Source organism: Poecilia reticulata, linkage group LG1 (genome assembly GCF_000633615.1).
Source record: "Poecilia reticulata strain Guanapo linkage group LG1, Guppy_female_1.0+MT, whole genome shotgun sequence".
Taxonomy (NCBI): domain Eukaryota; kingdom Metazoa; phylum Chordata; class Actinopteri; order Cyprinodontiformes; family Poeciliidae; genus Poecilia; species Poecilia reticulata.
This window is the reverse complement of record NC_024331.1, coordinates 11,921,126-11,936,295: the sequence shown is the minus strand read 5'-3', so window position 1 is coordinate 11,936,295 and position 15,170 is coordinate 11,921,126. Positions and strand designations below refer to the sequence as shown.

Sequence of the window (15,170 nt, the reverse complement as noted above, 5' to 3'; positions counted from 1 at the left end):
AGGCTGGCGTTTTATTTACTTAAAAATAAGATATGTAACGTTATGTCAGAGTTAAGATTGATAAATGCAATTTTAAAAATATTCAAATTTAATTTGAACTTTTAACTTAAAGACCTAACCTGGCATCTTGATCAGATGAGAGAGACGTGTTTAGGTGAGGAACAAAGACAGGACAAAACTCAGGCGTGGAGAGGAATCACATCTCTTTAGTTGAAGGGATGAAGCTACAAACGTCGATCACAGATTTAAGTACAAAGATCTCCAGTATAACATCAAGAGCACAAAATTTAGAAAAAAGGTTCCCCAATACAAGCAAGGAACAAATTCACAAACTTTGACATCAAAAGGTTAATTTATACTCTTCAAGTCAGATATTTCTGTCATGTACATTTAAACAGAACATCTTTTTTTTTTTTCCTTTGCAAAGATCTTTGGTGGGATCTCGGTGAAGAGATGGTCCTGAGAGACATCCCACTGCTAGAATTTTTAGTTTCACACTTGGAACATAAAAGTCTTTCTTTTTTTTTTTTTTTGCTCATGCAACACAAGAAGCTGCAGGATGTGAGCATTATGTTCTTTGGAGGAGGGACAGGAGGGGGGGTGAGGGGGGTCCACACAGAGCCACCATATTTCACATGCTGAGACCGTTATCACAGAGGAAACGCGCGCCGTGTTTTCACTGGATGATGGACGTTAGGACAACATCTTAAGGCAATAATGGTAAGACAACATTAAAAAATAGAGCAGATATAGATATTTAACCGTTTTTCACAAAAGATACGCAATAAAACTCATCCACAGTATGCCATTTCATAAAATAAACATCAACTTTCTTCTCTACAAAAACCTCTGGAGACGGCTGCGGCTGGTACGACGCAACAGAGATGCTCCCAAAGAGCCGGGATGGGCTTTGGCCACGTGACCCGCTGAAGAGGGGCACAGCGTTGTAGAAAGAGTGTGTGTGTGTGTGTGTGTGAAGGGTTGCACGTAAACCTAGATAGGTGAAAGGGAGAAAAGAAAGAAAGACCATCACCTATCAGGAGTGCCACCATCTTCTTCTTTTTTTTAATAAACATACAGCGCCTTGCAAAATTATTCATACCTTTTTTTTTTTTTTTTTTTTACATTAGAACCAAAAACTTCAGGTTTTTTTTATTTTTTTTATTGGGATTTTATGTGACAGATCACTTGTAAGTAGTGAGCAACTATAAAGTGGATGGAAAATATTAGCTATATTTTATTTTTATAATAAATAGTCTGAGCAGATTTCCAGTTTTCCACAAGCGAAGTAGGGGACACATGCTGTGGGAATACTTTTGTTCAGCGGGAATAAGGAAAAACAAAACCAAAAAAAAACCTGTGGGAAATGAATTCAGCGTCTAGACGTAGAAAGGTGGTAGAAACACATCCCAAAGAGACATGAAGCTGAAACTTGAGTTGAAAGATGATTTACTGCAAAACAAAAACAAAACCACATATTTTTTCCTTCCACATAACTGTCATAAAGTACTTCCCGGTGATCTGCTCCATCAAAATCCCAACAAAATCAGCTCTGAGATGCGATTTTAAACAGCGAAGTAGAAAACGTTCAAAGGGTGTGAATACTTTTGACAGGCACACTAGTTACTCACCGTACTAAAGTTCATGACAACACCAAGACCACTTCACAGGACATTCATTTATTAATCCACAATGCAGAATAGAATATATGTGTGTTTATATAGATCGCAAACTTTTTGTTTGTTTTGTTTTTCTTAAGATTAGAAATCTCTTAAAGGCACAGATCAGTTAGGTGGCCAAATCAAAAACAAACTGCAAAAAAAACAAAAAAATATGGCAACCTTACCTAAAACTGTTCAGACATAATTCACGCTGCTGTATCGTTGCAGATGCTACTCTTAGATGTACGTTTCTTACAGAGACATTAATTAAAGTCCTGCACCTCCCCGCCCCCGTGCCCCACTGCATAGTCATTTCGTTAAAGGCAAGCAATGCGTTTTGAGTTAAAGAAGTACTGCTGAAGGAGGTGGGACGATTCTCATGGCTCCACAGCACTCAGGTCAGAGGTTAAGGCAGGACAGGAGGGAAGTCAAGAGCGTATCGTACTGACGGGTCAGGCTTTACGGGCGTGGGCGCTGGACAGACGGGGAAAGGCACAGGGAGCGAGGGGAGAAGGGCTGGAGACGGTCGAGTGAAGGCAGAGAGGTCAACGACAGCCACACAAAAAATAAAAAATACATTTTTCTTTTAAAATCAGAGATGGGCTCTTCCACATTCCCACATTTTACAGACAGACAAGCAGACATGATGCAGATTGCCGTGGTTTCAGGACAGGATGGCATGATCTGAAATGTGAAAGCGCGCGCGCGGTCAGCTCAGGGCGATGCGCCGTGGGCCTGGGTCAGGGCGTGGTGCAGGTTCAAACTGGTCCTGGGCTGCTTGGCCGGCGGCTCCAAGTCGCACTTCTCCTCGTCCACCTTCAGGGAGCTGGACTGCAGCATGATCTCGCCGCTCTCCTCCTCACTGTCCTCCTCGTCGTCGTCCTCTTCTTCTTCTGGCGAACAAATGTCGGAGGTAAGGACAAGAGCGCGAGCGAAAGCTGAACGCGCATGGCCGTCACATACATCTTCGGACATTGTTACGCAACAACGTGATAATCAGTTCTGCTGTTTCAGAACCACCATCTGGAACGACTTCTTCCAGATGGTGGCGGTAGTGAGCTGCATTGAGAGACTCAACAGAGGAAGAAGTTTATATACCAGCCTAATTTGGGAATGTTACGAGAAATAAATGGCTAAATATTTGGCTAGCTTATTGTTGCTATTACTACAAAAACAACGTCGTAGTAATCTACATCCCCATGAAATTAGGTTCAGGATTTACGTCGACGCATAGCGCCAACCGCTTCCTTTGCCTTCGTTCCAAATTGCTGTAATCAAGAAATGTGAACTAATGTCTTCAGCCGGTCAATTAGGAAAGCTGATGAAATCATCACATTTATACCGCATAATTATCTCGTTTTGTACAACATAAGCGTGACGCTGTAATGTGGCAGTGTGATAACGTTCAAAAAAGTATTTTCCTCTGTGACAGCAACGCTCCTCTGTGCATCAGGGATGTTTGCTTTACCTTTATCCAGATCTGGAGAGTTTCTGTTCTTAACGGTGCTGGCAAACTGCAACAGAGAAAAGACAAAACAGCAAAGATGAAAGGAAGATCGAATTTAAAAAAACAGCACCTTGCGCCGAGAGAGAGAGAGAGAGAACACCATTACAACGTACTTCTCCCATTACCGCGATGGGCGTTTCCCCTTTGGCCTTGGCCACCCTGTGCTCGATCAGGTAGTACATGTACTCGTCGTACAGCAGACGGATCAGGTGGAAGGAGCCGAAACTTGCGGCGCTGCGCAGAGTCAGGTCCCGGATCACCATGGAGCTGGGGAAGAAGGAGGTCATGTACAAAATGTACGTTGAAAGAAAAAGCTTGAAGCGATTCCTAGTCCGGGTTTCAACCAACTTAAATTTAAGACTTTTTTTTAAAGACAACTATGAATGGAATTTAAGACCTGCATCTCCACAGGAATGTACAAGCTTCATCCAGCCAACCTGGCAACAAACGTGCACTTACCTATAGAAGGACCAGTTGAGCAGAAAGACTTTGGCCGCCTTGGGCAGCGACGCCGGGTTTTGCTCGTAGGGCTTCAGCACCTGGGAGACGACTCCGTCCAGCCAGGATGCCCACTGCTCCAGGGAGTTCTGCTGCTGCAGCGTGGTCTTGAAGTCCTGCTCCAGCCGCTGGACCATGCGGTCTTCACACTGACACACCCAGGATGCCTGCTCCTGAGGACGGAGACATGGGGGGCTCAGTGTCGGGCAGAGACGGGCGGACAGTGAGCATCGACACCAACCTGCACGTTGGTGAAATCGACACGGTTGAGGTCGGAGAGCATTTGGTTGATCTGAGCCGAGTTCTTGAGGACGGCGCGGGCGGCCTGCGCCAGATGGTTCAGGCTGGTGTAGCGGCGTAACGTCTGGGAGAACGAGCCCACGCACACCACCTGGAAACGAAACACGTAGTAGCCTTAGCAAACGGCTGAACGTCAGAAAATCACAACAAAAATATCAATGTCAAGTTGTTGTTGTTTTTTTAAACAGACAAGATGTAAAAATGAGAAAACGCATTTTCTCAACGTTTTGCTAAAATGTTCATTTCTCCACGTTATCTTACAACCAGATTTTAATTTGTGGGTCACAGTTTCGCAAAGCATTTTGGGCACCACTAATCTGGGCATTCAAATTTTACATAAATCCCACTGAAAAGGCGGTTTAAGGAAATAACAACGACAGAATGTGGAAACGCTCAAGGGGTGTAAATACTTTTGCAAGGTTCTGCATTCAAAGACATATTTAAACTTCTGACATGTTTCTAAAGCACCTTAATTAAGTTGTTCAAGTAGTAAAACTAAACAGGAAGTCTAAAACAACACAGCATGGCAACCAGTCTGTAAAGGTTCTCGCACCTTGATGCGAACCATTTCCTCAGGGATGTTCATCATGGCGCCCGTCAGCCAGTTCTCCAGACTCTTGGCAAAGTTGCGGATGGCCTGAGTTAAGGCACCTAAAGGCGGAAAATTTGTTATTAAGACAACGAAGCGTAACCATGATCGCTCTAAACATTTGAAAACAAAAGGATCTGTTTTAAAACAAGCTAAATATGCAACCCACTGCTAAAAATTAAAATAAAATCACCACATTTACTATAGTGTTTTTTTTTATCACAAATTATTTTATTTATGAATAAAAAAACAAACAAACAAAAAAAAACGTCGCTACATCAGCACGCCCTTGTTCTCTGATTGCCACGTTTGACGCAGCTGAGAGTTGATCTCTGGATTTTTTCCTCGCCGACTTACTGGGGATGGGTCTCAGCACGTCTGGGATCAGGATCTCCACCAGCGTCTGGTAGAGCAGGTTGTCGCAGTCCCGGGTCCAGCGCAGCACCGGTTCAAACTTGCACAGAGCCACCAAACAGGACCTGGGCAACCGTTTCTCAGACTCGTCGTGACTGACGGAGGAGTTGCACAAGAGAAGAAGAGTGTTTCTGTCTGTCCCGTCGCAGGCAGCGAGCGAGGTCACACTGCGACCTTAAACGTTCATTTATCTTATTGGGATTCTACGTGACGAAGGAGCCCGCAGTCAGGAAGTGGAAGAAAGATACAGTTTTTTTTAAATGTAAATAATAATATGTGACACGTGCCACTGTGTCAATAAACTATTTGTTAAAAAGTGACATTTAAAAAGTTGGTTGTACTGAATTTTGCTTAGGGATGTGAGAGTAAAAATGGGGCTAAATCCAGAGGCACACCACACTTTTTAGATTGGTATTTTTGAAAAAGTTTGATCATCCTGTCACTTCACTTCGACGTCACAGTCAGGTGCTACAGAGTCACATAAAATCCCAATAAAATGAGAATAAGGATATAATTTCTTGATCACCAGAGGTGACCAGAAGTTACTCCATCCAAAGTGCTAAGTATTAGCAAATATAACCATCAAATAAATAAAACTAAATAAAAACAAATATGTACATGGAAATGCATGTACATATAAATCTACAAAGAAATCCAGAGTGAATTTAAAGGCGCCGTGTGGTCCGATGGCTACATGCAGAAATGACTTTCTGTGACAAGGTTCAAGGAGGGAATTATGAATCCTTTTGAGAAATTCTACTAAGACGTTCATAATCGCGTTTAAGATGCTTACAGGTTGAGCGATTCTGTGTCGTTGCTCTGGCTGAACCTCCAGAAGGATTTCCACAGAGTCTCAACCAGAGTGAACTGAAGGTTGATCATCACATCCAGAACAGCCTGCAGGAGGAGCGAGAGGGAGGAGCGTTACGCCGACGTTCGACTAGCCGGTTGGAAATGTATAAAAATCCAATAAGATAAAAAAAAAAAAAAAGTAAAAAATATGCAGAAACAAATGGAGCGTCGTCAGCGAGTAAAGCTGTCCGGTTCCTACCTCACAGTGCTCTCTGTACAGAGCCTGGAAGGCCTTCAGGTGCTCCAAGTGGATCCCGTCAGGCAGAGCTTGATCTTGCAGATCAATTTTCACGAATTCTGGCAGCAGCTTCGATGCTTCTGAAAGTACACACACACACACAAAAACCCCCAGAAAGTAAACACTTAACTTTTTTTTTTCTTCCCGTTTCAAGACGAAACAAACAAAAACACAAAGGTGTTAGCATCTGTAGCCTTTCACTTAGTCATCGGGCTAAGAAGAAATCAGCTGCTGTGATAAAACCATGTAACACTAAAGAGAAGGGGAAACATTTGGGAGTTCACGTTTCTCACCGAGGAACTGCTGGTACTGTTGCACCTGGGCTGAAATATCAGAGAGAGCCGCCGCCTGCTGCTGACCCGCCACGCCCGATGTGCCGTTAGCGATCCCCTGTGTCTTCTGCAGTGGCTTTATCCTGTCAAAATCGTCAGGGAAACGCATCGGAGCGCACAAAACCGTCAGAATACGACACGTGGAAAAGCAGCTCATACAACGCGAAAAAAAAAAAAAAAGTTGAAAATGCATTTCAGATGTTACCAGATTTTTCACTGGATTTAGGTCTGGACTTTGACTAGGTCATTCTGACACATGAATATACTTTAATCCAAACTAATTCAACTGCAGCTCTGGTTGTAAGTTTAGATTGCAGATATTTTTTATACATCTGCTCCATTCATCTTCCCATAATCTCTGTCCTAGGTGAAGAAAACATGCCCACAGCACAATGATGCCACCACCATGTTTTATCACTGCTATGCCATTTTGGCTATGCGTTATGGAAATGTATTCAAAAACATTAAAATGAGTGTTTTACATGTGAGAGTGTGTACTGTACAAACTGCGGGCAGTTCCATGATTGGCCAATCACCACTAAAATGATTAGTTTGTATTTCAGTCAATCCGCTTCTTTAAACTATGATACAAGTATTGTATTTTTCACATAGTGCCATTCTATAGCACAGTCAAGTAATTATGTTAGCTTCAATTACTATAGATGTGCTTTATATATCAACTTAAAAGAAATCTGATTTCACAATTTAGCACCTCGAAATTGGGACGCCGCCTCTTTAAGACGCTGATTTTCTGTCACACTCCGCCTTCAGCACGCCATCACAACAACTTTTCTCCACTAAGCCTTTAACATTATTCTTAGGAGCCTTGACCTGAGAAGCAGTTTGCATGACGAGCTCAGCAGGTCGTCGGGTGTTTGCTAATTGCTGCTGCCGCTAGTTTGAAGGAGCTGAGTGGGGAAGGTGATCCGTAAGGCAGAAGAGTGGAGACTGGAGGAGCTTTGTGGAAATACATGTTACTTTGTGAGAACAAGCACTTAGGAACCTCATGAACGGTTGCCACGGGAGATTCGAGGATTTCTCAAACGTGTGTGAAAGAACTATGGCAACACTCCAGGTGTGTTTTTAATGAGGGGATTAACATTATACCATGACGTGAAGCTCAAAACTTGAGCCAATACCTGTTTTTCTGTGAGAAAGGCTGCTGCCTCATGGCCAAGTGCTGCTGCTCATCCATGAGTCTGAGCAGAGGGGAGCCGGATTTGATCCGCAGGCCGTAGTAGTGGTACTTGGAGTTTCCTCTGCAGAGGAACGCAAAGAGAAGAAGTGATGCCTTTGCCCTGGACGCCGCTCACACGTAATTCGGGTGAAATGTGTCTACCTGGTGCCCAGTCTTCGCGTGCGGAGCCCCATGAAGACGGACCTGATGAGTTTACCAAAAGACGCGGCGTTAACTGGCTCTAGTTTCTGCTCCTGGCAGTGCAGGATGTAGTGGTAGTAGAGGGTGCAGCGGGGCAAGCTGACCCCTTCAGCCCCCTCGTAGTTTTCCAATAACCACTGGACCTGAGGGGAGGGAGGGAGCGGACGGAGGACACAAGCGGACATGAATGGACTGGACTTCCTGGCCGCCGCATCTCATTGGATCTCATATACTCACAGTAGCGGGAGGGGCGCGAGAGTTGGGGCTAGAGTAACTCTGTGCTCCCCCTCCCCCACCTGCTGCTGCGCCTCCACCTCCCAACAGATAGCCCCCCTGGATGACATATCCCGCTGCTCCCGCAGCGCCAGCCCCGCTGTTGGCTCCTGCTGTCGCCACGGAAACCGCCTGCGAAGTCACAGATCCGGGGAGGTCTGAGTCAGGGCTGGGCGTGGCCTCGTAGAAGGCGGAGGAGGACGCGGGAGGGGTCTGGGTGTAGAGCGGCGAGTCGGAGAAAGGGAAGCTGTTTGATCGACTGGAGGAGAGAGAGAGGGGAAAAAAAACAGATATCAACACCTGCAGACCGAATGTTTCCACCCGCGTGTCAAAAAAGATGCATACATTGCGGATGTGGTAAACGCCGCGTCTTCTGCCCCATCCACGTACTGCACCTGGTCCGAGTAAATGTGCTCCACCTGAGCAATCAGGAAAGAAGAGATTAGCATTAATGGTTTCCAGTCACATGTTAACGAAACTGGCACAAGTGAAGCGGCATTCCATTCTTAATCCATTGGGATTAGCATGATGCAGGTTTTGGGCGAGTTTTAGAATCTTTAGGACATTTGTGAGGTCAGACACTGATGTTGGACAAGAAAGACAGACTCCAATTCATCTACAATCTCCATTTTCTACCACAAAAACGGGACAAAATTGTCCAAAAAATATCTGCAGGTGGGCATGGAGTTATTTTCACTGGAAATAAAAAAGCACAAACAGGAACTGTTTTTACAAAATGTGGAAGGAGATAGATAAAATAAACAAAATATTTAGAAAAATACTCTAACATAGCTTATGTTATCATGATGGTGGTTTTATTTTGTAGGAATCCTCCATTCCTGTCATTTTCATACATTTCATAGAAAGTCAAATACTTAGTCAGTATATTTTCATCTTTCAAAGTAAGTAAAGGGAGAACATTTTGGATTTTGGTTTTTAGAACCGACATTTTTGAGGCCACCTTTAGTTTTAATGTTAGTTTTAAAAAAATATCCAAAATTAGCACATCAAAAAATTAAAGCTTCGGTGTTCTGCAGCAGTTTATTTCTTCAACGTTATCATTTTCACTATATTATTATTTTCTTAGGAAGTACCATAAAGTCACTACTTCATTCCACTAATATCGCAACTTTATTTATGAGTTTATTCTCAAATTGTTTTGACTTTCTTTGTCGCAGTACTTTTTTTGGTCACAATAATATGACTTTATTCTCAAAATTAACCAAATTCTTAGCCCGGTCTTGATCCTCGGTTGAAGCCAGCTCTCTGCTCCAAAGCAGTTTGAAGAGAAAGGGAGCACGGGTGAGCGAAGGGGCTGAGTTTTTTTTTTTTATTTGTTTGTTTATCAAACCAATAAAACTCATAATCAGGAAACCAGCCGATGCCCTGTTACCACATCCACCTGCTGACCGGACCACAAATATTTAGCAGAGGGTTAATTTAAACGACAAACAATAAACTCACACCTTGTTTGCATAATCACAGGATCTTTAAAAGAAAAAAAAGAATAAAATATACCAAAAACAAGCCAATTCTATAAAAAATAAATAAATAAATAAAAAATAAAGACCCAAATTTTCACTTTGAACCAATCATTTTGACCTCCTTGACTTGAACTTTGAGCTTTCTCCCACAGAGTGCAATGTTACATAATCAGCAACGAAACCGTGTTCTGCATCTTATGTCTAACTACAAAGATGAGGTATAAAATTTATGTGACCTTACTGCACAAATCAGAGCCTACCTTATCTTATCTAGTGTGTGTTATGCAGAGAGAGAGTCTGTTTACCTCCTGGTTAATATGCACAGACTGCAGGCTGCTGATGTGGCCTGTCTGAATCCTTTTGGTTGGCTGCGTCAATGCCTGCAACACTGACCTCTGTGGGAGAGGCAATCCCAAACTCGTCAATTAAGGCAGGCTGCTGCACAGTTGTGCATTGTGCAGTTTCTCACCTGTGGCGGAGTCTGCACGGCCTGGACCACCTGAGTGGGGATGCCAGGAGCAGGTGGGCTGGAGTCCGACAGGCTGTCGTTGGAGTGAGCCGAACCCTCTGAAAGACACGAGAGCGATGGAGGAGGGAGATGTTCATAAGAAGGAGACAAAAAAAAAAAAACCACAAAAAAAGCAAAAAGAAAAGTCGCAGAGACCCCAACAACAAGTTTGGTACTCACGAAAAACCACCTCCAAGTCATAATAACAGCCGCCGCAAAACATATTGCTGCTTAATTTCTTTTTTCGGCTCCACAGAGCAAACATGGAAGAGGGAAAGTGTGTCTGTCCATCTCTCCCCTTCTGTCCTTATATCTCGTATGCAAAAGGACAGCCTTGGACAGCTAATCTCCCCAGATGGAGAGAAAAATCCCTCCATCTTGTAAACATGCAGATCAGATGAGAGCGGGAAATGAGAGGTGCATGTGGGCCGACGGACGGGAGGTGGAAAACAAAGGATGGAGAGCAGGCAGTGGAGAGAGCAATCACTTCTTTGTAACCTTCAGGATTTAAATTAAAAAAAAAAAAACGGAGCAGAACCCTTCTTATCATGTTACTTTATTTTTTTTCCCCAGACCTTGGCTGAAAACAGCTGAGCTACTGAACCTCCACCTAACTGTGGCACATATGAATATTAAAGTTGGTAAACTATAGATCAATTCTCACATTAGATGTGGTTAAAGTGCCATTTTTGTAAAGCATTGACCAAAAAAAGAAATGGTGGAGAGTTAACGATGAAACACAACAGGGTTTATGCAGGTTTCACCAACTCAAATTTAAGGCTTTTCCAGACCTTTTTTAAGATCATTATCATTTAAGACCTCTCCCACAACAGACATGTTCAAAAGAAAATTGGCAACAGAAGTCAGCYGATGGTTAAGATGAACATCGTCCAGCCAGTGGGCGATAAATTTCCATTTACCCACGATGGACATTAAAAAAGGCTAGCTAGCTTTAGCCTTGCTAGCTTACCAGTAGCCACAACTGCTTTGAGTCACAGAACACAGTCACATGTCTGCATGTGACTCAAACTTTTGCCTGACAAAAAAGTCTTGTGAGAATTTTTTTTAAATAATCTGACCCCAACCAAATTTAAGATTTGTGATTTGAGGCCAACTTACTTTGTTTTAAATGTAATTCAGAAATGTAAAGCCTTGATTTTAGATAAATTTAAGACTTTTTAAGGATGTAAGGACACCCTGAATAAAGACAACATCTTAATCCAGATAATTCTCACAATATTTACCAAAATATATATGTATAAAAAACTGCATGTCTTCCTGAAATAAGAGCTGTTTTTTTTCACTGCGCTATGATGATCATTCAAAATGCTAATTTGAATAGCATTTTCAAATGTTGCTCATGTTGCTGACTGTAGTTTTAAGTCAGCAACATTTAAACTATTTGTTGAATTTTATTTGAAATAAAAAAATAAGCAACAAACTATATATTTATCTATGGGGTCCTAAAACAACACTTTTAGGAATTTTAAAAATCCTAAAGGCTTATAGCAAAAAAAAAAACAAAACAAAAAAAAAAACAAACAAGCTGAATGGGGTTATTTTATGAGCTGGAATTGCTAATAAATATTCAGATTCAGAGTTCTGGTCCAACTAGTTGCACTACATTATGAAATGGGAACAAGGCCCGGGCCTGTGGGCTTTTAACTCTAGGTGAGAGTGCACAGTGTTACCTGATACAATCAGGCAGAGCCATCTAGGAATAGATAGGCCCTAAATTTAACATACAAGACACATAGGATCAGGTTATGGGAGGTCCATTTGTTAAAAAAAACAAACTATGAGCTAGTAAATATCCATTAAAACTGATTAAAGGTATTCCGCGGTTTTAAAAACAGTTTGAAATCTTCTTTTAATGAGATGCCAAAGAAAGAGAGAGCAAGCAGAGTTTTCAGCAGCTGTTTTGGAGCGAAGCGAATCTCCGCACGGCCCCTCCCTCACCTGCTGTTACACACTGTTACCCAACTGGCTTAGAGAAAGCTACCCCGTCTTCCCCCCTCCTCCCAGGGAAAACAAATTCAGCTGGAAATATTTCCTTTTAGCAGCAGCGGGAACATTATTTTTCATTTTTGGTCTTAAATAAAAGCAAGTTAGACGTTTGTGTTACGTTTCCGTGAATATTGAGAATACAGGTTGAAACCTTTGTGAGTTAAACACAACTGAAGCACCAAGATCAGCTACAATCCGGCTTCAGGGGCAGAGAAGACGCCAACTAAAACTTTTAGTAGTAGCCGACCTACAGCTGCACACTGACAGTCAGCTGCAAACAGGCGATGCTTTACCCCCAGCATACGAGAAAGACGAATTAAGTGGTTTGGAAATATATCGTGCTGAACTGGTAAAATTTGTGCTAGTAATTAGATCGTGTTAGCAATCAAATCATGCAATCAGCGTACGTTGATTGTGTCCAAACGTGATTCGGTGAAACTGGTGTATTTTTTTACCCAAAGCCATATTAAATATAAAAAATATATACGCTCAGGACCCCAGATTCAAAGATGGCGTCCAGCACTACTGTCACAAATAAAGCTTCAAAAGTTATAATGCAAAAACATAAAACCATACCAAGTATTTCTGGTTTAGTTTCTAGTGCAAATATATTAGTACAATTGAAATAAAACAAAACCAGCTGACCAGTAACTTTACAGCAAGATATAGGAGATTGTATTAAGTTAATAATTTCTTAATATTGACAAAAAAAAACCTTACTACTTAAACTTGCAGATTAATCAACTTACAAGACATTTTTTCCATGTTATTAGTTAAATAATCTGTCAGTGGAGCTAGTACTTTTTAAATCAATAATAAGGAATGATTGACCAAAAACAAGCTCCTATATCTTGCTAAAAAACATACATGTAAGTTAGTTTTGTCTTAATCCCAGTGCACTAAGATATTTGTACTAGAAACTAAACCAAGTATACTTGATAAGATTTAGTGTTTTTGCAGTGTATTGATATTCAACAGGAGAGCAGACTTGCATAGAGCTGCTGCTTTATGACATTTTTTGTGTCATTCACACACACAGTAATGCGGCTTCTAAAATTCAAAACAGATGGAAAGAGGATGCCTTTATCTACTATTTTTTTTAATCTTTTTCTAAAGGGCGTAGCCTCTGCTCTGTGAATCTGGTCTGGTCACTTCGTGCCAAAACTAAACAATCACCAGACTGAGTTTAGCTAAGGGCCATAAGGAATGAGGAGTAGGTGAACTAACTAATGTGATGTAATTACACGACAGTCTCTCACCTGTAACAGTCACTATGATGTACTGGGGCGAAGCGCTCTGGCCATTACTCTTCTGGACAGCAGCGTGCTGGATATCAGGGCCCACGTAGTGCTGCGTGGGCGTAGTTGGCACCACTGCCTTCTGGCTCTGGGTGGGTGGCGCTTGTGAACAAAGTGCATCCTGTCCTGCTTTAGAGGCCCTGGCCGCTTGGCTGGCCGACGAAACGCTTCCAGAGGCTGCCGGGAGCTCGGACAGGAAGTGTGCAGTTTTGGCAGATGAGGGCGTGGTGGTAGCAGGCGTTGCTATGGTTACTGCGTTGGCCTGCTGAGGCTGAAGGTCCTCAGAGTATCCACAAGTCGCCATGGCAACCAATCCGTTGAGGCACCAGTTCTGTGGATGAAAAGGAGGCAGCGCTCATTAACTAAAGTGCCGGGAACAAACAATGAAACCCAAATCGCTTACTTATTATCGATATGCTACATGTTTTACTCAAGCGACCTTGTGTGCACTATTTTGTGTGTGTATGTGCGTGTGCCTGTGTGTGTGTGAAGCAGAATAGGTCTAAGAAATCAGGAGTTTCCTTTTTTAAAATCTGGTAAGGATGTTTTAATAATAAATAAGAAAATTCACAAGTGAAATATATTAAGTGATAATAAGTTAATTTGTATAGCACATTTCAGGAACAAGGCAAAATGCAAATCAAAATGCTTCACACAATAAAAGCTGAAGACAGTATCCAATTATGAAATAAGCAGTAAGCATCACATTTTGTCAAATACCATCGTTAAAATCATCAGGAAAATCTAAATTAAGCATATTGATCAATGCTGCTAATCAAAGGCAGCTCTAGGCTGGTGGTTTTTCAGCCTTGATTTAAAGAAACTCTGTAATTTTTACAGTTTTTTTTTTGGAAGTTTGTTTCAAGTTTGTGCACAAGCCTAATATGGGAAGAAATTTTACGACATAATATGTGGACAGAATCCTCCAACCAGATATTTGTCAAATCAGTTCTTCAAATTTAAAATGAATATTTATTTCAGCTGCGCAAATATACTGTTTGTGTTATTTCAGTTATCTTCAAATGTCATTCCTGCTACAATAAATGAGGTCACTGCTACAGCTCCTGATAGCTGCCATCCATCATATGTGCCTGATTTTTTTTTGACTAAGTAAACACATTTTACATCAGACCTCACTGCAGCAGTGAGAAACATGAGAATAAACAATTATGAATAAATTAGATAGATTGGGTTTATTATTGCTATACTTCAAAACGGTGTTTTAGACATCAGCAAAGTAATTTCTGGCCATAGCACACATGGAGTCATTTAACCCTTTAATATAAAAAAAAACATCAAGCAGAGTTATCCTGTTACCATTTGGAGGTTGCTATGGCAATCAGGTTATAGAGAATACAGCTGCCTTGGATCAAGGCCAATAAAATAATAACTAACTAATAAATTGAAAACTCTTGGTAATTTTGATTAAAATTAAAACCATACATACTTTACTGGATTGGAAGAATTATTCAGAATAATTTCCTATCGATTGTGTTAAACTCTATTTATACTATTAATTACACTTGGACATCTAAAATGCAAAGTCCTATACAACTTTAGGGAGGAAATTCAGGTTTTTGAAACAAAAATAATTACCTACATGATGGATGAAATGTTGATTGCAGGAAAGAGTTGAAATCTGATGTATTGTTTTTGTAAACGACAAATGTACAACTCACTGGCCAGTGCTGCCATCAAAGCATCGCTTATACCCTCTGATGTGTCTTTTACATATTATATCATTTTTTTCCCATTTCTGGAACCTTGAAATACTTGTTTTAAATAGACGTCTTTCATTTAATTCTGATACGTAAAATATATATATATATAT

General features: G+C 41.5%; 1 protein-coding gene across 5 annotated transcripts in view; it reads right to left on the bottom strand.

The window, feature by feature from the left end:
- Positions 1-186: 186 nt before the first annotated feature.
- The window catches only part of rfx1b (regulatory factor X, 1b (influences HLA class II expression)), a 15,945-nt gene continuing 961 nt past the window's right edge, over positions 187-15,170 (bottom strand). Inside the window, exons 1-18 of one of the 5 annotated variants that reach the window (XM_017307213.1) lie at positions 14,940-15,131; positions 13,301-13,670; positions 9,996-10,093; positions 9,832-9,921; positions 8,388-8,461; positions 8,007-8,301; positions 7,731-7,912; positions 7,531-7,650; positions 6,353-6,474; positions 6,021-6,139; positions 5,763-5,866; positions 4,913-5,064; positions 4,520-4,617; positions 3,908-4,057; positions 3,628-3,839; positions 3,282-3,435; positions 3,130-3,175; positions 187-2,554 (exon numbers count right to left, since the gene is read on the bottom strand). In XM_017307213.1, coding sequence (XP_017162702.1) covers positions 2,376-2,554; positions 3,130-3,175; positions 3,282-3,435; positions 3,628-3,839; positions 3,908-4,057; positions 4,520-4,617; positions 4,913-5,064; positions 5,763-5,866; positions 6,021-6,139; positions 6,353-6,474; positions 7,531-7,650; positions 7,731-7,912; positions 8,007-8,301; positions 8,388-8,461; positions 9,832-9,921; positions 9,996-10,093; positions 13,301-13,643 — 2,538 coding nt within the window. In that variant the 5' untranslated portion in view covers positions 13,644-13,670; positions 14,940-15,131 and the 3' untranslated portion in view covers positions 187-2,375. Of the gene's footprint in view, positions 2,555-3,129; positions 3,176-3,281; positions 3,436-3,627; positions 3,840-3,907; positions 4,058-4,519; positions 4,618-4,912; positions 5,065-5,762; positions 5,867-6,020; positions 6,140-6,352; positions 6,475-7,530; positions 7,651-7,730; positions 7,913-8,006; positions 8,302-8,387; positions 8,462-9,831; positions 9,922-9,995; positions 10,094-10,214; positions 10,321-13,300; positions 13,671-14,939; positions 15,132-15,170 lie in introns of those variants that run through there. The other 4 variants (XM_017307217.1, XM_008410631.2, XM_017307219.1 and 1 more) reach the window with 4 other exon arrangements.